This window comes from Myotis lucifugus, unplaced genomic scaffold (assembly GCF_000147115.1).
Source record: "Myotis lucifugus unplaced genomic scaffold, Myoluc2.0 scaffold_196, whole genome shotgun sequence".
Classification (NCBI taxonomy): domain Eukaryota; kingdom Metazoa; phylum Chordata; class Mammalia; order Chiroptera; family Vespertilionidae; genus Myotis; species Myotis lucifugus.
Genome location: NW_005871244.1, coordinates 1656606 through 1683742, shown reverse-complemented (window position 1 = coordinate 1683742; position 27137 = coordinate 1656606). Strand labels below are relative to the sequence as shown.

The window sequence follows — 27137 nt, the reverse complement described above, 5'->3', positions numbered from 1 at the left end:
TACATTACAAAGATCATATACCATGACCAAGTGGGGATTTATTATTCCAGGAATGTAAGGCTGGTACAATATCCACAAATCAATAAACGTGATACATCACATAAACAAATTGAGAGACAAAAATCGCATGATCATGTCAATAGACCCCAAAAGAGCAATAGACAAAATCTAACATCCAATTTTTTATAAAATCTTTGAATAAAATGGAAATAGCAGGATCATACCTCACCATAAAAAGGCCATATAGGACAAACCTACACCCAACATCATTCTCAATGGGCAAAAACTAAAACCATTTCCCCTTAGAACAGGAACAAGACAGGGATGCCCTCTTTCACCACTCTTGTTCAACATAGATCTGGAAGTCCTGGCCATAGCAATCAGTCAAGAAGAAGAAATAAAAGGATTCCAAACTAAATGAGGAAGTAAAACTCTTTATTATTTGCAGATGACAGATACTGTACATAGAAAACCCTAAAGACTCCATCAAAAAACTATTCGATTTAATAAATGAATTCAAAAATATAGCAGGATGCAATATTAACACCCAACAATCCATAGCATTTTTATACACCAATAGTGAACTCTCAGAAAGATAAACTAAAAAAAAAAAACAATACCACTTACCTTTGCAACCCAAAATTAAGATACTTAGGAATAAACTTAACTAAAGAGGTAAAATACCTGTACTTAGAAAACTACAGGACATTGAAAAAAGAGATAGAGGAAGATATAAACAAATGGAAGAAAATACCGTATTTATAGATTGGTAGAATCAACATCATTAAAATGTCCATACTACCCAAAACAATCTATAGATTCAATGCAACCCCCATTAAAATGCCAACGGCAGCCCTGACTGGTTTTGCTCAGTGGATAGAGCATCGGCCTGCGGACTGAAGAGTCCCAGGTTCAATTCCAGTCAAGGGCATGTACCTTGGTTGTGGGCACATCCCCAGTAGGGGGTGTGCAGGAGGCAGCTGATCGATGTTTCTCTCTCATCATGTTTCTAACTTTCTATCCTTTTCCCTTCCTCTCTGTAAAAAATCAATAAAATATATTTAAATAAATAATAAAAATAAAATGCCAACAGCATATTTCATAGATCTAGAACAAACTCTCCAAAAATTCATATGGAATTAAAAAAAAGAGCCTGAATAGCCACAGCAATCCTAGACCCACTTCCAGGAATATATCCCAAGAAATCAGAAACACCAATCAGAAAGGATATATACACTCCTATGTTCATAGCAGCAAAATTCACCATAGCTAAGATTTGGAAACAGCCCAAGTGTCCATCAGCAGATGAGTGGATTAAAAAACTGTGGTACATCTACACAATGAAATACTATGCTGCTGTAAAAAAAAAAGAAGGGACTCTTACCATTTGCAACAGCATGAATGAACCTGGAGAGCATTATGCTAAGCGAAATAAGCCAGTTGGAGAAAGATAAATATCACATGATTGCACTCATTTGTGGACTATAATGAACAACATAAACTGATGAGCAAAAATAGATCCAGAGACATAGAAATATGGAATAGACCATCCAATCTCAGAGGGAAGGTGGGAAGGGGGCCTGGTAAGAGATCAACCAAAGGACTTGTATGCATGCATATAAGCATAACCTATGGACACAGACACTAGGGGGGTGAGGGCATGTGCTGCGGGGGGAGGGGGGGGTGGGAGTGGATGGGGAGAGGTCAATGGGGGAAAAAGGAGACATATGTAATACTTTAAACAATAAATAATGTAAAATAAGAAGTAAAATAAAATATCAATGACTTATTTCATAGACCTAGAACACTCCAAAAATTTATATGATATAAAAAAGACCCCGAATAGCTGCAGCAATCTTGAGAAAGAAGAACAAAGTTGGAGGAATCACCAGATATCAAGTTAGACTACAAAGCCACTGTTCTCAAAACAGCCTGGTACTTGCACAAGAACAGGCATATAGATTAATGGAACAGAACATAGAACCCAGAAATTGACCCAAACCACTATGCTCAATTAATATTTCATAAAGGAGGCAAGAACATACATTGGAGCAGATACAGTCTCTTCAATATATGGTATTGGGAAAATTGGACAGCTACATGCAAAAAAAATGAAATGATCACCAACTTACACCACACACAAGCATAAACTGAAAATGGATTAAAAAAAAAAACAACACTTAAATTTAAGGTGTGAAACCATAAAAGTCCTAGAAGAAACCATAGGCACCAAAATCTTAGACATCTCTCATAGCAATATTTTTACCAATATATCTCCTAAGACAATGGAAACTAAGGAGAACATAAACAAATGGAACTACATCAAAATAAAAAGCTTCTACAAAGCAAAATAAATCATCAGCAAAACAACAAGAAAGTCCACTGTATGAGAGAACATATTTGCAAATGATACATCTGCCAAAGGGTTAATCTCCAAAATATATAGGAAATTCATACAACTTAACAAAAGGAAGACAAACAATCCAATTTTAAAAAATGGCCAAAGGACCTAAATAGGCACTTCTCCAAAGTGGACATAAAGAAAGCCAAGAGACATATGAAAATATGCTCAAAGTAATTAATCATCAGAGAGATGCAAATTAAAATGACAATGACCTCACACCTGTCAGAATGACTATCATCAACAAATCAACCAAAGACAAGTGTTGGTGAGGTTGTGGAGAAAAGGGAACCCTAGTTCACTGCTGGTGGGAATGCAGACTGGTACAGCCACTGTGGAGAACAGTATGGAGTTTCCTCAAAAAATTAAAAATGGAACTCCCATTTGACCCAGTGATCCCACTTCTAGGAATGTATCCTAAGGAAACTGAAACACCAATCAGAAAGGACATATGCACCCCTATGTTCATAGAAGCACAGTTTACAATCACTAAGCCTTGGAAACAGCCTAAGTGCCCATCAGCAGCTTTGTGGATAAAAAAAAAATCTATGGTACATTTACATAATGGAATAATACATGGCAATAAAACAGAAAGAACTCTTACCATTTGCAACAGCATGGAGGGACCTAAAGAGTATTATGCTGAGCGAAATAAGCCAGTCAGAGAAAGATAAGTATCACATGATCTCACTCATATGTGGAATCTAATGAACCAAATAAACTTATGATAAAAAATAGACCCAGAGTCATAGTAGTATGAACAGACTGTTGAACCTCAGAGGGAAGGCAGGGGAGAGTGGGTGGTGAGAGATCAACCAATGAACTTGTATGTAGCTATGCATAACCTGTGGACATGGACAATGGGGTGGTGAGGGCCTGGGGGAGAGGGGGAGGATGGGAGTGGGCTGGAAGAGGTTAATGGAGGTAAAGGAAGACCTATATAATACTTTCAACAATAAAGCTTTTTAAAAAAAATGGATTAAAGACATTTCCTAGAAGAAAATACAAGCAACTCCTAGAAGAAAACATAAGCAGTAAGCTCTTTGACATTGGTCTTGGTGATGATTTTTTGGATTGTATACTAAAAGCAATGGTAAATAAAGCAAAAATAAACAAATGGGGCTACATCAAACTAAAAAGCTTCTACACTGCAAAGAAACCATCTACAAAATGAAAAGGCAACCTACTGAATGGAAGAATATTTGAAAATTGTATATTTGATAAGGAGTTAATATCCAATATATATTTAAAAAAACACACAACTCAATACATCCAATTAAAAATGGGCTCAGATGCCCTAGCCAGTTTGGCTCAATGGATAGAGCATTTGCCTGTGGACTGAAGGGTTCAATTCCAGTGAAGGGCACATGCCTGGGTTGTGGGCTCGATTCCCAGAAGGGGGCATGCAGGAGGCAGCCAATCAATTATTCTCTCTCATCATTGATGTTTCTATTTCATTCTCCCTCTCCTTTCCTCTCTGAAATCAATAAAATTATATATATTTTTAAAAATGGGCTGAGGATCTGTATAGACATTTTTTTCCACCAAAGAAAACATACAGATGGCCACCAGACACATAAAGATGCTCAACCTCATTAATATCAGTGAAATGCAAATCAAAATCACATTGAGATATCACCTCACCCTGTTAGAATGTCTATTATAAAAAAGACAAGTAAAAACAAGTATTAGCCAGTATGTGTTGCAAAGGGAACACTCGTGCACTATCGGTGGGAGTGTAAATTGATGCAGCCACTATGTAAAAACATATGAAGGTTTCTCAAATAAATAAAAAATGGAACAGCCATATATTTAGCAATTCCACTTCTGGATGTTTAACCTAAAAAATATAAAAACACTAATTTGAAAAGATTTATGTATGGCTATGTTCGTTGAAGCATTATTTGCAGTAGCCAAAATATGGAAATAACCTAAGTTTTCATTGATGGATAAATAAATCAAGAAAATGTGATATACACACACAATGGAAGATTAAAAAGAAAGAAATCTAGACATTTTCTATAATATGAGGACATCACATTAAGTGAAATAAGTCAGAGACAGACAAATACTGTTTTAGCACATTTATATGTGGTATCTTTTAAAAACAGAGCTCAGTCCTAGCAGGTTTGGGTTAGTGGTTAGAGCTTCAGCCTGAAGACTGAAGGGTCCCAGGTTTGATTCCAGTCAAGGGCACATGCTCAGGTTGCAGGCTCTATATCCAGTGGGGGCGTGCATGAGGCAGTTGATGAATGATTCTCTCTCATCATTGATGTTTCTATCTCTCTCTCCCTCTCCCTTCCTCTCTAAAATCAATAAAAATATATTTAAAAAACAAAACAAAAAACAGAGCTCATAGATATAGAGAACAGATTGGTTGTTGCCAGAGATAGGTGGTGGTGTGGGCAAAATGAGTGAAGGATATCAAAGTTTATTCAGTTATTAAATAAATTAATAAATAAATAAATAAATAAATAAAGTAATAAAGTAATTAATGTAATTTTTGTACACTATGGTGACTATAATTAATAATACTATATTGTACACTTGAAGTTGCCAAGAGACTAAATTTTAAAAATTATCATCATAAGAAAAAAAGTTTGTGATTATGTAACATGACAGATGTTAACTAATTGTGGTGATCATTTTGCAATATATATAAATATAAAATCATTATGTTGTATACCTGAAACTAATATAATGTATGTCAATTATAATCTGAAATAAAAAAGATTCTGGTATCCTCTGGTTGTCTTTTCATTGTTTTTGCATAATTAGGCAAGGTTCATGTCCTCTAAGAATGGTATAATTGTCCAGGAAGTGGTGCTTGAAGATGTCATAAATCTCAGAAAAATGGCCACTAGTGTGGAAGACATCAGAGTCTCAGCTCTGTCGCTTCCCAGCTGTTTGACCTTGAGCAAAACCCTTTACTGCTATGAGCTTTGGTATCTTCATTTCTAAAATGAACTTAATGTCTTCTCTACCACACACAGTTGTTGTAAGGATTAAACTGTAATAGCATATTATTAGGATTAGCATTCTCATGCTGCAGGTAAATTCCCCACTTTGTAGGACACTAAGTTTGTACCTTAAGAGTGGTGTCCTCTCAGTGCCTATGATGAGTATCTGCTGAAAGCCACCTTTGAAAGAAACTGAGTTCAGAGGCCTCACTCAGGGATGGTACAGGCTCCAGGTGGAGAGAGGGTATCCAGGTTGAGCCAGGGGTATGTGTATGGCACTAAATCGCAGAAAGGGAGATTTGAAAACTATGTGCTCAAATCTTGGAATTGGAACTCAAGACTGATCAATGTTATTTTCTTCTCATGTCATTTCAGGTCCATGACGACTGTAGAAGACGGTTTTCCAAGGAATGTTGGTTTGGGCGCCACCGAAAATCAATCATTCCTCCCACCGCCCTAAGCGACCCTAAAGGAGATGGTGAGTAGCTAAACTTTAATCTCAGAAATACACTGGGGAGGAAGGGAAGGTGAAAAAATTAGAGAAAAGGACTTCAATTAAATTATTCTCCTCAGCCAGTCAAATATTTCTGAGGAGTAGGAATATGCATATGTATAGAGACAATTCATTTCTCTTTAGACCTTTGGGGTGGTGAATGTTTATATTTATGGTATATATGTATGTGGGCATATTCTCTGTAGTCTCTGTCACAATTGTTTCTGAATGATCAGAATTGGAAAGGCTCTTTCAGGCTGTTGGCTCATTTGGAGCTTAAAGTCAAATAAATCCCCTAATCCCTTTTCACACTTGATGCTGCTAAACTAAGTTTCTATTGTCCTGTTCTGCTGCAATGTATGTCCTCAAGCCTAAAGGTCAAGCTTAAAATTTATCCTTTTTTTTTGTCTTGTTGATGCATCTGCCCATTTGGGTACTTCAAATTGACAAGCTAGCCTTCTATGTTTTCATTTGAATTGATTAGAATTGTTGAATAATACAGGACATTCCCTTAAAATTAACATCAGCCTATACAAAAGCAATCTTGTGGATATAAGTATTTACCGGGTTATGAATCTGCCTGACATTGCTACATTTCAATCTACAGTGCCACCCAATTTTTATCACGTTCACAAGATTCTCTGGACCAACTTGGCCTTCCTCAAATGCAGATGTTCCTAACTCTGGGGGAAATGCTAACTGGGACTGCCAGTGTTTCCGTTTTCTTGGGATATATTCCTAGAAGTGGTATTACTGGGCCAAATGGAAGTTCCATTTTTAATTTTTTGAGGAAACGCCATGCTGTTTTCCACAATGGCTGCACCAGTCTGCATTCCCACCAGCAGTACAAGAGGGCTCCATTTTCTCCACATCCTCGCCAGCTCTTGTCCTTTGTTGATTTCTTGATGCTAGCTATTCTGACAGGTGTGAGATGGTACCTCATTGTTGTTTTGATCTGCATCTTTCAGATGATTAGTGACTTTGAGCATGTTTTCACATGTCTCTTGGCCTTCTGTATGTCCACTTTCAAAAACTGTCTATTTAGGTCCTTTGCCCATTTTTTGATTGGATTTTCTATCTTCATTTTGTTAAGTCGTATATGTTCCCTGTAAATTTTGGAGACTAGGCCCTTCTCAAATATAACATTGACAATTATGTTCTCCTATGCAGTGGGCTTTCTTGTTGTTTAGTTGATGGTTTCTTTTGCTGTGCAGAAGCTTTTTATTTTGATGTAGTCCCATTTGTTTATTTTCTCCTTAGTTTCCATTGCCCTAGGAGCTGTATCGGTAAAGACATTGCTATGACATATGTCTGATGTTTTGCTGCCTGTGGATTCTCCTAAGATTTTTATGGTTTCCTGTCTTATGTTTAAGTCCTTTATCCATTTTGAGTTTATTTTTGTGTATGGTATAAGTTGGTGGTCTAGTTTTATTTTTTTTGCATGTATCTGTCCAATTTTCCCAACACTATTTATTGAAGAGACTGTCTTGACTCCATTGTATGCTCTTGCCTCTTTTGTCAAATATTAATTGAGCATAATGGCTTGGGTCAATTTCTGGGTTCTCTATTCTATTCCATTGGTCTATATGTCTGCTCTTGTGCCAGTACCAGGCAGTTCTGAGAACAGTGGCTTTGTAATATAGCTTGCTATCTTGGATTCTGATCCCTCCAAATTTGTTCTTCTCTCTCATGATTGCTGTGGCTATTCGGGGTCTTTTTTTAATTCTATATGAATTTTTGGAGAGTTTGTTCTAGGTCTGTGAAATATGCTGTTGGTATTTTAATGAGGATTGCATTGAATCTATAGATTGTTTTGGGTAGTATGGACATTTTAATGATGTTGATTCTACCAATCTATGAACACAGTATATTCTTCCATTTGTTTATGTCTTCCTCTATCTCTTTTCCAATGTCCTGTAGTTTTCTGAGTACAGGTCTTTTATCTCCTTAGTTAAATTTATTCCTAGGTATCTTAATTTTTTGATGCAATGGTAAAATGCATTTTTGTTTGTTTGTTTCTCTTTCTGTGAGTTCATTATTGGTGTATAAAAAAGCCACAGATGTCTGGGTGTTAATTTTGTATCCTGCTACATTGCCGAATTCATTTATTAAGTCTAGTATTTTTTTGATGGAGTCTTTAGGATTTTCCAGGTACAATATCATGTCATCTGTGAATAATGACAGTTTTACTTCTTCTTTTCCAATTTGGATGCCTTTTATTTCTTCTTCTTGTCTGATTGCTATGGCTAGCACTTCCAGTACTATGTCGAAAAGGAGTGGTGAGAGTGGGCATCCCTGTCTTATTCCTGTTCTTAGGGGAAATTAATTTATTTTCTGTCCATTGAGTATGATGTTGGCTGTAGGTTTGTCATATAAGGCTTTTATTATGTTGAGGTATGATCCTTCTATTCCCACTTTGCTAAGAGTTTTTATCAAGAAAGTGTATTGGATTTTGTCAAATGCTTTTTTTTGCATCAATTGATATGATTATGTGATTTTTTATCTCTCAATTTGGTTATGTGATATAAAAAGATACCACTTGTTAAAATATATTTTTTCTTCATATATCATATGACCTGACCCCTAGTATTTCAAGTATATACTTAATAGTCTCAACTTTATTTTCTGTTTCCTCTAACATATTCTTGTCATTATATCTGGTCCCTGTCACTTCTTTGACATCATCTTCTGCCACCCTTCCCCTTACTCACTCAACATCAGCCATGCTATTCTCTTCGCTGGTCCTCAGACACTTCACACAGTGTCTCTTCTCTGCGTCTTAGCACTTATGTTTCATGTTCCCCCCTCCCCCCCCAAAAAAAAATTCTTCCTCCAGATATCTGCATTGCTTACTTCTTCACTTTATGCAAGTCCCATCTCATATGTCACCTCTACAGGAAAGCTGTCTCTGACCACCTGTCTAAAATAACACCCCCTCCAGTCTCCATTCCCTTTTCCTACTTAGTTTTCTTCATATCACATTATTTATTACATTTATGTGTTATGCTCTGTCTACCTCCATTAGAATACAAGTTCCACAAGATCAGAGACTGTTGCTATCTTGTCTACCACTGTATTCTCAGAATATAACAAGGACGAGCACAGAGAATGCCCTCAATACATATTTTTGAATAAATGAATTAATGTTTTAACTACTATTGTGTTGACATATTACCTTTTGTTTAAAAAATATTGAAAAGGGTACTACTTTTGGATAACATGTTCAGGGAGAGTAACTACTTCCAAGCTATACTACTGAAAGGACATAGCAGATGCCCCTTAGCTGAATCCTAGCAAGCCCTGAAAATTTGGTGCATGACTGGCTAGCTGGCTTAGAAATTGTTCTTTGTGTATCCATTGTACCTCAATAAAACTATTTTTTAAAAGTGTTTTCAAAATTTGATATTAAGTTATATCTTGTTTCCATCTCAATGACCCTGTTCTTTTTTTCTTTCTTTTTCTCTTTGTATCAGGCCAATTAGTAGTATCTTCAGACTTCTGGAATCTTGATTGGTCATCAGCCTGTTCATGCCCCCTTCTCATATTCATCAACTCCAAAAGTGGCGATCATCAAGGAGTTATCTTCCTCAGAAAATTTAAGCAATACCTTAACCCATCTCAAGTGTTTGACCTGTCGAAGGGTGGACCTGAAGCCGGGTAAGCATGGCATAAGGGATATAGTGGTTATATAGAAGGCTTTGCCTTTTACACATTCTAGACTAGGATAGGCTTCCTGGAATTAGTTCTAGTATCTGGGCAGGAAATATCTATTTTCTGAAGCCAGGACACAGACACATAACTCCAGAGTATTTTGGGTTGACTGGTATTTTGGAGGACTTTTAGCCCTCTCCCAGAAATCCTTTCAAGCCCATATCCTACTCTCAGATTTGCTCCACCTTTTCTAGTAAGAAGAAGTAAAACTGTCTCCTTACCACAGAGGAAGCAAATGGATATTGCTGTCAATCTTTCCTGTCACTCGTTCTCCACCCTCCCCCCCTTCATGGGGCCAAATAATTATATCTCTACTATAGGCCTCTTTAATTTGAGGACCATCTGGCTGTTCGGCCCTGGCTTCTGTGAGCCCATTGGCCACCATGTGAGACATTCTTCTTGGATCTCAGCAGTTAGATTTAGCTAGGTTACTAGTAGCTTCCAGAGCAAGGTTAGGCACAGGATTAGTATGGGTTGAGGCAAGGCCTCCAGGACTGCCTGTGGAAGCATTGACTATAATTTTAGGAACACAGAGAGATAGTGGCTAAGGGGAAAAAAGATGTAGCTTGTTAGCAGGGTAAAGAAGGAACAGTCCTTGGGCCTTAGACCATTGTAGGAAAGAGTTGTAAAACCCAGTAGTCCATTAAATGTTTCTCTTTTCTCCTTTTTCTTCCAGGCTGTCCATGTTCAAGAACTTTGCTCGCTTTCGCATTGTGGTTTGTGGTGGAGATGGCAGTGTAAGCTGGGTCTTATCTCTGATCGATGCCTTAGGATTGCATGAAAGGGTGAGTCCCTAGCTGACTCAGTTTACCCATTGCTAGGAAGACTGGGGTGTGGTGCTTCTCATCCCCAAAAGTCCCTAGTCTTCACTCTCCCTGTCTGTAAAATACATGTTTCCCATTGGTTTCATACTCAACCTGACTGGTAGATTTCCAATCTAAGCCTGCTCACCTAGACCATTTTCTGGTTATCTACATGTGGATAGAGAAATGAGGGAGTTAGCAGGGGGAAAGAAAAAAGGAGCAGTGCTCTATTTTCCAACACCCAAAGTGAAGATTTGAAGGGGAGGAGAGCAAACAAAAAAGAAGTGGCCTCAGGCAACATTCAGCCCCTAATTTCCTCCACCTCCTGAGGCAATTGATTTTCTTCCTTGAGTCTCAAGAGTAGCAGAAACTTTCCTCTACCTCTCCCCCCTTTTCCCTAAGTAACATTCTGCTCTTCTGAATCCAGTAGCTTTGTCTCTTAAGACACCTCACGTCTTTGGCCCAGCCTAAATAGAAACCTGTGACTATATTTTTCTTTTATAAACATAGCTATACATATTAGCATATTCCATCAACTCTTCCATTTACTGGGTAGGCTCTGTATGGCCAAGAGTGGGGCCCAACTCCTTTGGGAAATTTTCAATCAATTTCAAACATCTTCCTAACATACTTCCCAGAATCATAAATCCCTTATTGCCTCTGGCTTTGAGACCACAATCTTTCCCAAAGAGTGCCTCTGTGTTCTTTTTTGGGTGAATCTTCATAGCTCTGTCTGAAAAGGGTACCTGGTTTTGTTCTTGCAGTGTCAGCTGGCAGTCATCCCGCTTGGAACCGGCAATGATCTGGCCCGTGTCCTAGGCTGGGGTGCATTCTGGAACAAAAACAAGTCACCTCTGAACATCCTCAACAGAGTGGAGCAGGCTAGTGTGAGGATTCTAGACAGGTGAGTGGCTGAAAGATCAGGCCATTGTGCCTTTTCCAGTTGTACACTAGTTATTCCCAGTTACATCATCTCAATCAGGAATGCTTTAATCTCTCTCACAGAGCCTTTATGTATTCAGTGTGGGGCAGTTTGGGAGGTAGGGGGCTTGGCTATTAGGAAACCAGGGCCTCCTATGTATCCTTCAAACATCACCAAAGCCCCTCATTAACTCAAAATATCTTAAGGCAACATCCCCATGGGTAAATTTCAAGGGTTCTGTGAACCTTCTTCAAATTGCATAGCTATGTGAGCATATTTTTTCCTTGGGGAAGCGTCCATCTCTCTATTCTATTCTAGAATAGTATAGAAACGATTACACACCTTCATTAAGTTATCAAAGAAACTAAAAAAATGAGAGTTCATACACAATTAGCCTAAACTGTCTCTGCTTTACAGAAGATAGAGTATTGCCATCTTCTGATAAGAAAGGCTTTCTGTACTGGGGCATAGTATTTGATATATGATTGCCCATGAGGATATCCTGGAGTGCTTTCTCAAGATACCAAGCTGGGCCCTATCACAAAGATTCTTGTTCAGTAGGTCTTGGATAGGGCCTGATATGTGTATTTTATAAAAGCACTTCAGGTGATCTTGATATTTACCTCTGGTTAAGAAGCACTGCTCTCTGAGAACCCTATGATGGAATTCTTTCCATCACACTGTTCTAGGGAAGTCATGAGGACCCCCCCCTACCTTGTGGTATATCTTGAGGTCAGGTTACCTGAGATAGCTTGGGCATCCCCTACATCTCTCCCCAACACATAAACATTTTTATCTCTTTTTCACATGTGAAACACTGATACGAGCCTGTAATGAAACAGAGTCCTAAATATCTGTCTGTCTTTGAACTTCATTTCAGATGGAGTGTGATGATCCGTGAGACTCCCAGACAAACCCCATTGCTAAGAGGGCAAGTTGAAATGGATATACCCCAATTTGAGGTAATTACTACCCAGCTGTATTTCAAGCTAACATCTTTATTGCACAGTGAAATGATAGGCAAAATCCAGAGAGAAGCTGTTGTGTTTTCTATGAGCTTGATGAGAATGCGATCATTGAAAATTGGGGACATGTCAATCAACAGCTATTACCAAAAATGGTGATAGGTACTGTGGGCATAATTCATTCAGCCATTTACTTTTTCATCCACTCAAAATAGTTATGGAAAATATTTATGAATTAACTACTAAGTGTGAGATACTCTTCTAGGAGCTGTTTTTATATGCTAGTTGGTAAAGAAGAATGATAGTCCATGCTGTCAAGGAGCTAATAGTTGCAGTGGTAGAAAAAATATATATAAAGTAGTATGAGTGTTAGTATATAAAGAAGTAGCAAGGGTGGAAACATCCAGCAGGTGTACCTAAGCCAGTCTGGGGGAAATCAGGGAAAGCTTCTCAAAATAGCTACCATTTCAGAAGGTATTTAAGGACCAGAGTTAACCGGGATAGTGGGAAAGAGGAGGCCTCTTCTGGATTGATGGGACAGTGTGTGTTGTTCCAAAGGCAAGAGAGAGCATGGAATATTCACACAACTAAAATGCATTCATAATGGCTGAAGCATAGGGGCCAGGACATATACAGGAAGTTCTACTAAAGATGAAACTGGAGAAGTAATCAGGGGCAGGCCAGGAAGAACCTAGTAAACAATGGTGGGAAGTTTGAACTTTTATCCTAAGAACAATGAGAATTATAGAAGTTTTTTTTAACCTTATTAGGAAATTTTTCAAACACATAGAAATTTTAAATGGTAGATTCTACCATTACTATTTTACTATACTTTATCACAAATCTATCCATCTATCCATTCTGCTATCTAATAGAAAGGTTTTAAGCAGGGGAGTTCCATGGTAGGTGGAGAAATAATTGAAGGAATAAAGATTAGAAGCAAGGAGAAAGACAGAAGATGCTGTAATTGTCTAGATAAAAAATAATGATGATTTGGACTGGTGAAGTGGTAACAGAGATAAGGAGAAGTGGACTCATTTAAGATATATTAAAGAGATAGGATCATCAGGACTCAGTAGACACAAGTTGTAGTTAAAATTACAGATTCAAGAGCCAGACTATCTGGAATTGAATCCTGACTGCTACTTATCAGCTTCCCCTTTTCCTGTGCCTCAGTTTTCTGTTCTATGAAACTGGGATAATAACAATCCTTATTATAAGGACTACTATATATAGGTTAGAACAGAGCCTGGCACATAGTAAGTGCTATATGCTATATAAGTAGATGCTATTATTATATATAACAATAAAAGTGTAATATGATAATTAGACCAGATGTACTTCCTGACGTCCTTCCTTCCATTCAAAGCCACAGCGGGTGGGGGCCAAGGCAGAGGCGGCCGCCATGGTGGCAGGGGCCAAGGCCCTTGCACAAATTTTTTTGCATCGGGCCTCTAGTTACTAATATTATTATATAAGAGGAGATACTCTGGCACTGGAAAAATGTGGGTTCAAATTGCAGATCTATTATTTACTATCTATGTAATATGAGATTGTTCATTTGAAACAAGGAACAAATATTATCACCTTTAGATGCGTTTATATTAATTTAAATGAGAGGAAACAATATGGATCTTTTATTTTTAGAATGACCACAGAGCTAAGATTATCTATGAGGATCTTCAAAAGAATTCCTTAATTATGATTATTTCCAGAGAGGCAGCTGAGTTGATGGTAAAGAGTCAGTAAGAAATAATGAGGGAGTGAGGATGGGCAGCACACTGTGTCACATTGCTAAGGTTCCAAGTATGAACACTCCTTTTCCCCCTAGGCTGCTGCCATCCAACACTTAGAATCTGCAACCACTGAGTTGAACAAAATCCTGAAGGCCAAGTATCCTACAGAGATGTTCATCCCAACCTCATGGGCTGTCTTCAGTCAGAGGTAGGATTCATTTGAATACTTTGGGGTGTTGAGGCCAAGGAAAGTACAGTAAATCCTCACTTTGGGGTGTTGAGGCCAAGGAAAGTACAGTAAATCCTCACTTACAGTGAAATCAGTTTTACCATAGGCTAATTGATATAAAAAAGAGTTAAGTTCCGACAGCATCTCATGGATGTTATAATAAAGTGACATTAAACAATATTATGTTATTTGAGGGTCTGCTGTATATGTTTATCTTTCCAAATCAAATTTCTCCCTACTCAAACCTACTGAATAAAAAGATCAGGATAAAAAGATGAGATTGGGGTAAGGGGTCCTGCTACTTCAAAAAGACAAAATAACAAACCAGAGATTTGGAAAAAAGGGAGGAATTCTGGTCAAGATGGCAGAATAGATAACACTGTGCTCGCCTCTTCCCATGACCACATCAACATTACAACTAAATTACAAAACAACTGCCTTGGCCATTGTGGCTCATTTGGTTGGGTATCATCTCATGCACTGAAAGTTTGCCAGTTCAATTCCCAGTCAGGGCGCATGTTCAGGTTGTGGGCTCGATCCCTGGTAAAGGTCATGCAGGAGACAGCTGATTGATGTTTCATTCTCATGTCGATGTTTCTCTCTCTCTTCCTCTCTCTGTAAAAATCAATAAATTTTTTTCTTAATTGCAAAATAACCATTATTGAGAACACCTGAAGGCTAGCTGAACAGAATTACTATTACTAAGGATGCAAAGAAGAAGTCATATTGAGACTGGTAGCAGTTCCCTCACTCATGATGTGGCAGTTTTCTTTTTTTTTAAATACATTTTTATAGATTTCATAGAGGAAGGGAGAGAAAGATAGAAACATTAATGATGAGAGAGAATAATTGATCAGCTGCCTCCTGCGTGCTCCCCTACTGGGGATTGAGCTCGCAAGCTGGGCATGTGCCCTTGACTGGGATTGAACCTGGAACCCTTTAGTCCACAAGCCAACACTCTATCCACTGGGCCAAATCACCCAGGGTGGTGTGGCAGTTTTCAACAGAAGGGATAGTTAGGCTGTGTTGGTCCTGCCTGAGAATCGAGTAGTCCCAGCCTCACACCAAACTCGCCAGCTCAGGGATCCAGTGCCAGGAAGGAAGTCCCTATAACATCTGGCTATGAAAATTAGTGAGGATTGTGGCTGAGTGATATGGAAGGTTACTGGAGTCCCAGGCACTGCAGGTCTTAAAGGGACTGCACACATACTAATATGCTCACAAATTCACTCATTTTGAGCTCCAGCATTGGAGTGTCAGTTTAAAAAGCACCAAGGACATACAAGAAGGAGCTGAATTGACTAGCTCAAAGGCCAGGGCTGAATGGGCAGGAGGCAGGTCAGCTCTCTCTGGGATGGAAGTGCTGGCAGAGGCCACTGTTCCTTTGCTGAAAACCTCCCTTCACTCAGGCAGCAGATGCAGGTGGATGCCAAATATGAGCTCTCCATTAACTTGGTTAAGACCATTCACCCACCCTGGTGATTTGCTGAAACCTTGCCCCACCCAATTCACCCATGCCCAGACTAAACCTCTTGCAGAAGCTTTTCAACACAAGTTGCCTTCCACTGCTCATGTTGTGGATTTCCTTAAAATTTCTCAAAGGTCCATAAACACCAAGCAAGCAGTAGCTGGCTCTGGCATGCCCCGAACCTCTTACTAAGCATCCTGAAGCCCAACACTAGTGGCAACTGTCCTCAGTTCACAGCTTAACAACTCTCAGAGGCCTCCAAGACCAGCACAGAGTTGAATCTGTGCTGTTTGTTGAATCTGCAACAAACGACAGATTCCTTTGTAACTCCTATCAGGTGGTCTTGGGCTGGATGGAGGCAGTGGCTGACTTGGCCTGCACCAGAGCCCCTCCTAAGAGGCCCAGAACCAATAAACCCAGTGGTCAGCTTCAGACCACACCAGAGCACCACCCAAACAGCTTCACGTATGACACACCAGATTTGACAAGCATCAGAGCCCCAGAAAAGCAAATCCCACTCAGTGGGATCAGCCCCGCACACAACAGCTTGTCCACTATAATTATGGCCATTCTTTATCGACAGTCAATCAGAGAGTCAATAACATCCACTGACATGCCAACGACAATCAGGGTTCAACTACAATAGGAGAGCACACATGACCAATAAAAGGGAAACCCCTGAAATACCAGGCTCAGGTGACCAGGGAGACTGTGACCCTCTGACACCTATTACATAAGTCCACACTGCCAAGACTGGGAGACATAGCCAATATACCAAATATATAGAAACAAAGGAAGTCAGCCAAAATTAGGAGACAAAGAAGCATGTCCCAAATGAAAGAACAGGACAAAACTTCAGAAAAAGAACTAAATGAAATGGAGACAAGCAATCTACCAGTTGTAGAGTTCAAAGTGCTGATTATATGGATGTTCAATAGACTTAGGGGAAGAATAGACACACTCAATGAGAACTTATAGGAAACATTTAAAAAGAAATAGAAAACATAAAAAAGAATCAGTCAGAAATGAAGAATATAATAACTGAAATGAAGAATATATTAGAAGGAATCAACAATAAATTAGATGAAGCAGAGGATCAAATCAGCAATCTGGTAGACAAGGTAGCAAAAAACACCCAATTATAATAGGAAAAAAGGAATTTTTAAAAATTAGGATAGTTTAACTCTCAGACAACATCAAGCATACCAACATTTGCATCATAAGGGTACCAGAAAGAGAAGAGAGAGATCAAGGGATTGAGAACCTATTTTAAGGAATAATGACTGAAAACTTCCCTAACCAGGTGAAGGAAATAAACAAGTCCAGAAAGCACAGAGGGTCACAAACAAGATGAACCCAAAGATGCCCACACCAAGACACCTCTTGATTAAAATGCCAAGATTAAAAGCAAAAGGAGAATCTTAAAACTAGCAAGAGAAAAGCAGCTACTTATATACAAATGAACTGAAGGGTCCCAGGTTTGATTCCAGTCAAGGGCATGTACTTTGGTTGCCAGCTTGGGCCCTGCTCAGGGCATGTGCAGGAGGCAACCAATCGATGTGTTTCTCTCACATCAGTGTTTCTCTCTGTCTTTCCCTCTCTCTCCCACTCTCTAAAAATCAGTGGGAAAATATCCTCAGGTGAGGATAAAAAAAGTTTAGTGGATAAATTTTCTTTGTTCAAAGCTTAATCTGGCTTCACCCATTATTTCAAATCAGTTATAACTGAAAAGGAGTGAAAATTGAGTTTTCAGCTATTAAAGGGTATATACATTTGAGTAATTATAAAGGCAGTGTTTGTACTTCAACTGCATTTTCAAACTTCCAGTAGCATTTTAGGATGAATTTCCTTTGTTCAAAGCTCAATCTGGCTGAAAAAAAGAAACATCAATTGAGCTATCAGCTATTAATGTGTATGTATACATGATTTGGGGACACCCTGTATATAAGGAAGTCATACAACTTAACACACACAAAAAAAACCCCCAACAAAATAAAACAAACAAAAACCCAATCTGATTAAAAAATGGAAGAGGACCTGAATAGACATTTCTCAAAAGATGGCCAAGAGACATATGAAAAGATGCTCAGCATCTCTAATCATCAGGGAAATGCAAATTAAAACCATGATGTGATGTCACCTCACACCTGTCAGAGTGGCTATCATCAATAAATCAACAAAACAAGAAGTCTTAGTAAGGATGTGGAGAAAAGGAAACCCTTATGCACTGTTGTTCAGATTGCAAATTGGTGTATCCACTATGGAAAACAGTATGGAAGGTCCTCAAAAAATTAAAAATAGAACTATTATATGACTGAGGAATTCTACTTCTGGGCATTTACCTGAAGAAATGCAAAACACTCATTCAAAAGGACATATGCACCCCTATGTTCATTGCAGCATTACTTCCAATAGCGAAAATAAGGAAGCAACCTAAGTGTCCATTGATAAATAAAGATGTGGTACATATATACAATGGAATATTATTCAACCATGAAAAAGAGTGAAGTCTGTCATTTAAAGCAACATGGATGGACCTAGAGAGTATTATGCTAAGTGAAATAAGTTAGACAGAAAAAGAAAAATACCATACGATTTCACTTATATGTAGATTCTAAGAAATAAAATAAATGAATAAACAAAACAGAAGCAAACTTATAGATTCAGAGAACAAATTGATGGATGCCAGACAGGAGGGGTTGAGGTTGGGTTAAAAAAAAGAAAGGGATTAAAATGTATAAATTGTCAATTATAAAAACAGTAATGGGGATATAAATACAGCATGGGAAATATAATAGATAATCCTATATAATAAAGAGGTAATATGCAAATTGACCATCACACCCTCAAAAGATGGCTGCCTACAACCAGGCTGACAGGGGGGTTAGTGAGGGGCAACCAAACGACTGAACAGCAGGCTGCATGGGGCGACCAGGCCAGCGGGGGGATGGGGAGGGGCGTGAGGGCCAACCAGGCCAGCAGGGGGGTGCAGTTGGGGGTGACCAGGCTGGCAGAGGGGGGACGTTAGGGGCAATCAGGCTGGCATGCAGAGGCAGTGAGGGGTGATCAGGCCGGCAGGCAGATGAGCAATTAGGAGCCAGCGGTCCAGGATTGTGAGAGGGATGTCTGACTGCTGGTTTAGGCCCAATCCTGGGGATCGGGCCTAAACTGGCAGTCAGACATCCCCCAAGAGGTCCCAGATTGGAGATGGTGCAGGCTGGGCTGAGGGGACCCCCCTCCCATGCACGAATTTCGTGCACCGGGCCTCTAGTATTATAATAATTATGTATGGTGTAAAATGGGCACTTGACTTATTGGGGTGATCATTTTGTATGTTATATAAATGTCTAATCACAATGTTGTACACCTGAAACTATTATAACATTGTATATAAACTTTAATTGAAAAATTCTAAATTTATTTTAAAAAGATAATAAGCAAGTCAGAGAAAGACAAGCAACACATGATTTCACTCATACTAGTATGTAGAATTTAATGAACAAACTGAACAACCAAGAAAAATATAGAAAGATTCATAGATAGAGAGCAGGCAGAGAGTTCTGATCAGAGGGGGGATTGGAGAGTAGAAGGATTGAGCAAAAAAGAAAAAAAGAGAGAGGGAACTCATGGACATTGATAACAGTGTGGTGATTGCGGGGCGGGGTAGGTATAGGAGGGCATAGAGGAGCTAAATAGTAATATAAGAAATTTTAAAAAATAAAAACTTTTTAAAAAGATTTTAAAAAGGGTTACAGAAGGGAAACACAATATTTCATGCCATTCAAGAGCATAGTATAACTCACTATAATAGGGACACCTTGCTTTTGCTCTGACACTAGAAAAGGTCTCTATGGTATCTACTATAGCTGGTTTTTCCTAGCTTAAACAACACATTCTCCCCTTCTAAATATATGGGCCATTCATTCTTCCAGGACTCTTTGGAAGGTTACTGCCAAGCCTACAACACTTTCCTTTGAGAAACACGTGCCACAGGGGCAGTTCCCCCAATATAATTATGTTTATACTAAATTAGCTAGGCCCTTGAACTATAGCTGATTTGACCCAGGCTGAAATTCTTGAATTCTGCTTTCTGAAAATTTGTAATTAGGACTATGAAATGCTAATTAAACTCTCTTAGGTACTTGTACATTTTACTATAAATACATGAAGGATCAGGAAAAAAATAGAGAGGGGAGAAGGAAAAGCAGACAGAGGGAGGAGAGATCTGGAAAGAGAGAAGAATGATGAGGAGGATGATGAGGAGGATGGAGACTCATCTATACTAACAAAAGGGTAATATGCTGATTAGACCTGACATCTTCCAAACGTCCTTCCAGACAAAGCCACTATGGTGGGGGCAGAGGCAGAGGTGGTTAGGGGAGATCAGGCAGGCAGGGGAGCAGTTAGGGGGCGATCAGGCCAGCAGGGGAGTAGTTAGGAGTGATCTAACTACTCCTAACTAGGTAGGCAGGAGAGCAGTTAGGGGCGATCAGGCAGGCAGGCAGAGGGGTATAAGCAATCAGGCAGGCAGGCAGGCTAGCAGTTAGGAGCCAGCGGTCCCAGATTGTGAGAGGGATGTCCGAATGCCAGTTTAGGCCCAATCCTGCAGTTGGACATCCCCCGAGGGGTCCCAGATTGGAGAGGGTGCAGGCCAGGCTGAGGGATCCTCCCCATGCACAAATTTCATGCACCAGGCCTCTAGTCTATCTTATCTAATAATAGAGAAACATGGTAATTAGCTGTAACTTCGCTACCCTTCCCATTGGCTAATCAGGGCGATATACAAATTAACTGCCAACAAAGATGGTGGTTAATTTGCATACATAGGCACAATCATGGGAGGCGAAAGGGATCGGAAACCCAGGCGGCAGGCAAGAGGTGGGGGCCAGGCAAAGGCGGCCCGGTGATCGGTGATTACATTGTGGATTGGAGGGAGACAGAGCCCGGGCGCAGGCCAGCCGGCACCCCCGGACCCCCTGGGCTGGGGGTGCTGGCTGGCCTGCTGCCCCGTGATCGCCATGGCGATCGGAGGCAGAGAGAGCCCCGGCGCCCCCCAGAACCCCTGGGGCCGGGGGTGCTGGCTGCCCCGTGATCGCCATGGTGATCGGAGGCAGAGAGAGCCCTGGTGCCACCCCCTCAACCTCTGGGGCCGGGAGTGCTGGCTGGACTGCTGCCCCGCTGCCCATGATCGCCATGGCGATCGGAGGCAGAGAGAGCCCCGGCGCCCCCCGAACCCCTGGGCCGTGGGTGCCGGCTGGCCTGCTTCCCAGGTATTGCCATAGCACCCCTAGCACCTCAGCACCTAAGATGCAAATGTTGGGGATGAAATGACTTTTCCCAACCACATCTGCAAATATCCTGGGAAAGGCATCACGAAGAGTTCACAACAACTGTCTTACTTGGCAAGGAAGAAAACAGTTGGCAACAGAAACAATCCCTTACATCAAAGTTAAGGTCCTCCTGAGTAAAAAAGAATATTTCCAAAGTAAAGGAGGGAGCAGGCAAAAATAATAGGTTCTCATGACTTCCCACTGAAGTTTAAGCATATGACAGAGTCAAAACAAACATACAAATTAAAACAGACAGTGGACATTCAAATGACCTGAATCAACTGTCACTGTTTGTCCCAATAGCAGCAATGCTTATGTGATAATATAGTTTAACAAACATACAAAATAAGTCACATGATAAGAGAGGTTCGGCTTCTAAAGTAAATTGAATATGTTCTTTAAAAATTCTCATGTCTTCCCCTCTGACTATAATTCTTAATTTTCCAATCAGAAAATTATCCCAGGTGATCCAGTAACATGTAGAACTTCAGTAACCTAACTTATTTAAAAAAAAAATCCCAACCATTTTTAAAATATTTAAATTGATATTTTAGGTTTTAAATTATAGAATAGATCCAAATATATTTTCTGAATAGAAAATATTTCAGTTTTTGATTTTAAAAAAATAAACATAAAATATATATATATATAAGTGACACATTTTCCCAAGGAACTCTGAATTAGTACCTTTCCCTCTAACTTTCTTCAAATTAAGAGAATCTATGGAGTTCCCTATACTGCACAAGTTTTAATGAAAGAAAATAAGACTTTCTAAGAGCATCAAATACATGTTTTGTTTACAAACATATACACTCCTCTCTCTCTCTCTCTCTCTCTCTCTCTCTCTCTCTCTCTCTCTCTCTCAAATATATTCTTACTGATTCAGAGAGGAAGGGAGAGGGAGAGAGATAGAAACATCAATGATGACCCCTGGCCAGTTTGGCTCAGTGGATGGGGCGTCGGCCTGCGGACTGAAGGGTCCCAGGTTCAATTCTGGTCAAGGGCATGTACCTTGGTTGCAGGCACATCCCCAGTAGGAGGCGTGCAGGAGGCAGCTGATCAATGTTTCTCTCTCATCGATGTTTCTAACTCTCTATCCCTCTCCCTTCCTCTCTGTAAAAAAACAATAAAATATATTTTTTTAAAAAAAGAAAGAAACATCAATGATGAGAGAGAATCATTGATCGGCTGCCTCCTACACGCCCTGTACTGGGGATCAAGCCCACAATCCAGGCATGTGGCCTGACCTGGAATCAAACTGTGACTTTCTGGTTCACAGGTCAATGCTAAACCACTCAGTCACACTGGCCGGGCTCAATTCTAATTTATAAATTCATTCCAAGGACATATACAGCTTGAAAAGCTTTGGAAGTAGTTTCAAAAAAAACTAGCTTTTAAGTAACAAGAAAACAGTTATAGAAGAAAGTTTAAATTAAAAAAACAATTGTTTTGATTTATTCAAGAGTGGAAACATCCTCCATTAAAATGTGTACCTTGACTGGATAGCTGGGAGGCCTTATCACACCTTAGGAATTCAAATGTTTTTTACAATGAAAAGAAAGAGAGTTTCATCTCATTTCTCTACCAGGGTAGATGTTTGTCAATAGAAGGTGGACATCAATAAAAGGAGGGGCTTTCACAAGCAATCCAGAAAGTCAGCAATCTATGAATAATCCAGAACCAAGTATTTATCTCCTCTGCCACACACCCTCCCTCCCAGCCAGTGAGCAAGATAATTACTCTCAAGTCAAGCTAAGTGCCCCCCAGTCACAGTGGCCCAATGCTGACATACAAAGCATACAAATAATTCTCACTCTGGCATAAAAGTGACAACTTTCTTGGAAGAAAAGCAGATACTGTAAATTTCTCAAAGTCTTCCTGAAACATTTTTTAAAGTAATTTTTACTTCTTTAGAAAAAATGCCATGGGAAACCATCTGTAATAAAATGTCCATTCTATAAAATAATTCATCTATACTAATAAAAGGGTAATATGCTAATTAGACTGGGAGACCTTTCAGATGTTCTTCTGGACAAAGCCATGGTGGCGGGGCCGAGTTAGAGGCAGTTAGAGGCCAAGCGGGGAGGGCAGTTGTGGGTGATCAGTCTGGTGGGGGGCAGGGCCGTTGGGGGTAAACAGACCAGCAGGGGGGCCAGTTGAGGACAAGCAGGCCATCAGTGGGGGTCAGTTAGAGGTGATCAGGACAGCGGGGGGGGGGCAGTTTGGAGTGAGCAGGCCAGCAGGGGGACAGTTGGGGATGAGCAGGCCAGTGGGGAGGGAAAGTAGGGGCAAACAGGCCAGCAGGGGGGGGCAGTTTGGGGTGATCAGGCTGGTTGGGGGGCACTTGGGGACAAGCAGACCGGCAGACAGAGTGGTTAGAGGCAATCAGGCAGGCAGGCAGGCAGGTGAGTGGTTAGGAGCCAGCAGTCTTGGATTGCGAGAGGGATGTCCGACTGCCGGTTTAGGCCTAATCCCTGTAAACTGGCAGTAGGACATCCTTCAAGGGGTCCCAAATTGGAAAGGATGCAGGCCAGGCTGAGGAACATACCCTCCCCAGTGCACAAATTTCGTGCACCGGGCCACTAGTCCTATATAATAAAAGAGAAACATGCAAATTAACCATCCCTTTCCTACGCTCAACCAAGCCCACAAGCCATGTCCACCAGCCAATGAGGAGTGAGTATGCAAATTAACCCAACAAAGATGGCAGGTAATTTGCATACACAGAGCAGAGGGGTGAGACAGTAGCTTGGGGGGACATGGCTCCCTTGGTCGCTCCTTGGGGGGATGTGGCTCCCTCGGTCACCTGATGGAGAGCAGAGCAGGAGAGCCGGAGGCTTGGGGGGATGTGGCTCCCTCTGTCAGGAAAAACCCAGAGCGTGGGGAGCACCAGGAATTCTGGGAATAGTTTTGGTGGCAGCCCCTGGACTGGAAGCAGAAGCCCAGAGCATGGGGAGCACCAGGAATGCTGGGAATCATAGTTCTGGTGGCAGGTGGATCTCCTAGACACTAGAGCAAAGTGAGCCTGAAGCAAGTTACTGTTGTGGGTGGGGGATGGAAGGAAAGCAAAGGTGAGAGACATAAGTAAAATCAGAGTGTCTAGGAAAAATTAAAGGGAAGATATCCTAAAACTTCCAGGAAATCTCCACCAATGGAGCAAAGAAAAAAAAAGCCTTTAATATTCTGTGAGCAACAGACCAAACTGGGTTGGGGGGTCTCAGACAATTCACTCATATGATTGCAAAGATAGACAGAAACTCCCAGATTGGAGAGGGTTCCCCTGAGGGCTCCCAGGTTGGAGAGGGTGCAGGTCAGGCTGAGGAACCCACAACCCCCAGTGCACGAATCTTCGTGCACCAGGCCCCTAGTACATATATAAAAGCCAAGTGACTGAAATGACCGGAACGACCAGTCGCTATGACATGCATTGTGGCTGGGCAACTGGCACGATCGGGGGTGGGGCCAGCCAGCCAACCTTCTGCGGCCCCTTCCCCCATGTGGCCCAGCCCCGATCGACCCTGATCAGGGAGGGTCAGCCAGACCCCACCCATGCATGAATTTGTGCACTGCGCCTCTAGGAACATTATAAGAAAGAAGGGCTCTAGATCTCATGGTCCATGTCACCTTGTGCTATCTATTTCATCTTTCCAGATTCCTGTGCTCAGCAGTGGAAGATTTTGTGATTGATATTGTAAAGACCTGGAGTCAGATAAAACAGAACAATGCAACAATAGAGTCTGTGATTTTGAAAGTAAGTTTCCATTCCTTTTGTCTTTCACTCTGTGGAGCCAGGTGCTTCTTATTGGAAATTGTAAAAGAAAAGCAGGGAGGAGCAACTAGTAAGCATCCCTGATGGGGAAAACTCCACCTCATCAAATTCCATCTTTCACCAAATGAAGAGTGGCACTATTCATGCTTATATATGTACTATGTACCTAACTATATGCCAAGCATCTGCCCACATCTAGACACAAGTGTACACCAAGCATGTATGCACACAGTTGTATACCAGAACATGCTTGAAAGTATGTGCAAAAATACATACTAGAAATACACCTACATTTGCCACTTTAACAACAGCAACAATAACTAACAATTATAATAGTACTTACTCTATGCCAGGAACTTTTAAGCACTTTTAATTTATTAACTTATTTAATCCTCACAATTGTCTTAGAATACAAAAGCACAAGGAGTTTAGGTAATTTGCCTCATCACAAACTATTAAGTGATATAGCTGGGAATCAAGCCATAATTATTCAGCACATTCCCAAACATGCACATATACAAAGGCAGACACACCAGGCACCCATGCAGGGACATATCCACATCCATAGAATCATGCCCGTGAAAATACAAATTCAGAAATATTTATCTTTCCTCAAGTTGGCCATATCATTTTATACGCCAATATGACATGAGAAAAACTTGGCAACATGCACTGGTTCCTGCAGCTCTTCAGAAACAAATGAAATCTGTTTGATCCCCTAATACTTTTCGGTTATCTCATCACATCTACCCAAGTATTTCTTTTCCCAAACTTTCATCTCCCCACAGATAACTTTCTATGCTCAATGTTCCTGGTCAACTACTACCCCTTCCCACCTCTTCCCATACCACCCCAGCTCCTCATTCTGTCCTTTCAAGCACTGATCCCTTATAACAATGCCCTGTCTCCTTCCTCCCTATATAGAGCGACTTAATATATGACAAGCTCAATGTCCTGATTGATGTCCTGGCTGAGGAGGCAGCAGTTGAGAAGAGTGCAACAGTATGTGCAGATAGTAGCAAGGCACATGGAAAGCCCTTCGTCCCTCAAATAGACCACATAGCCAAGTGCAAGTTGGAGCTGGCCACAAAAGCCAAGAATCTCCAGAAATCCTTGAAACTCATTGTATTCCAAGTTGAACAAGGTAAGGGTCCCAGGGTTGTGGAGATTGAGGTAGGAAAAAAAGAAGGTTCCAGTGAATGATTTACTGGTTTCCCTCTCTTTAGGTTTTCTACTTGACTCCACTACCAAAATTTGACTAGATTCTGCATTCACATAGCATCCAAAATCAGTCCTCAGACTCTGCTGATTTGAAGTGTCAGTCCTTATGATAAGCTGCTGCTTTTGCTCCTCGTACCTCCCATGCACTCAACTCTTGCTACTCGTTTATTTTTGGAACTAATGCTCATTCTAAACAATTATAGCTGTTCAAAGCTCTGTCAGCTTCCACCACCAGCCATGAATTTTTTCCACCCATTCCTGTTTCCGTCCAACCACCAAGCCTGTGACTATTTTAGAAGGAAAATAGTACTTATCTCTTCATGTCTTGCACAGTATCAATTAAGCACAAGGGCCCTGAGAGTTGTCCTGGCAGCTCTGAAATTGATTGACATTTCCCAAACTCATGACAAGTTGCAAGCTTTCAACTCAGTATGAAAACTCTTTCAACTCCTTCAACTTCGTAATTTAACATTTTGGTTCCCACTTCTTCCCAGAATGCTTCTTTGAAAAATAGATCAGAAGATGGTATAAGACCAAGTGTGTTCTACCTAAGCTATTGAAATTGAGCAGATGTCCATGTAAAAGTCCTTTAACTTTTAGCCATGGTATTTTCTTCTGCCTTGGTACCTTTAAACACAACCTCAGCCAAATTTCCAAGAAAGAAAGGAAATATCCCTTCTGCATTGTGAAAGAATTGAACAGTCAGTTTGCCTCTATTTCTGTAGTAGTTTCCAATTAGTGATGATTTTATTACAACCAACCCTCAGCCTACTCATCAACACATAAGTCAGATTTAGAAGGGCAGTTTGTGGCTATGGGATAGAAAAAGCCACCCCTACTAGGATAGAGATTGAACCTATGTGCTTTGGCATAGGCTGAGCACCTGAGCTATACACTATACTGGTGAAATGAAGGAGACTTCTCAAATATGGGTGAGACATTTGAGTGAAAAAATGGCATGTTCCTAGAGGCTCACATTTATAGCAAAAGTCATGTGAGTAAATGAATTAACAGAGCTAAGAATAGAGGTAGAAGAGCAGAGGGTTTCCCACCGTGCCCCACCCCCTTCCTACAGCTGCCTCTCAGCTTCTACTCACAATCACATTTACTGGCTGGGTGACAGAAAAAG

The 27137-nt window shown here is 40.5% G+C and overlaps 1 protein-coding gene across 1 annotated transcript in view; it reads left to right on the top strand.

Moving 5' to 3' along the window:
- DGKK (diacylglycerol kinase kappa) overlaps window positions 1–27137 on the top strand; it is a 125431-nt gene that overhangs the window by 79435 nt on the left and 18859 nt on the right. The window contains exons 10-17 of the mRNA XM_006097234.3: window positions 5737–5839; window positions 9328–9511; window positions 10242–10350; window positions 11133–11272; window positions 12171–12252; window positions 14087–14199; window positions 24670–24769; window positions 25712–25931. Coding sequence (XP_006097296.1) covers window positions 5737–5839; window positions 9328–9511; window positions 10242–10350; window positions 11133–11272; window positions 12171–12252; window positions 14087–14199; window positions 24670–24769; window positions 25712–25931 — 1051 coding nt within the window. The remainder of the gene's footprint in view (window positions 1–5736; window positions 5840–9327; window positions 9512–10241; window positions 10351–11132; window positions 11273–12170; window positions 12253–14086; window positions 14200–24669; window positions 24770–25711; window positions 25932–27137) is intronic.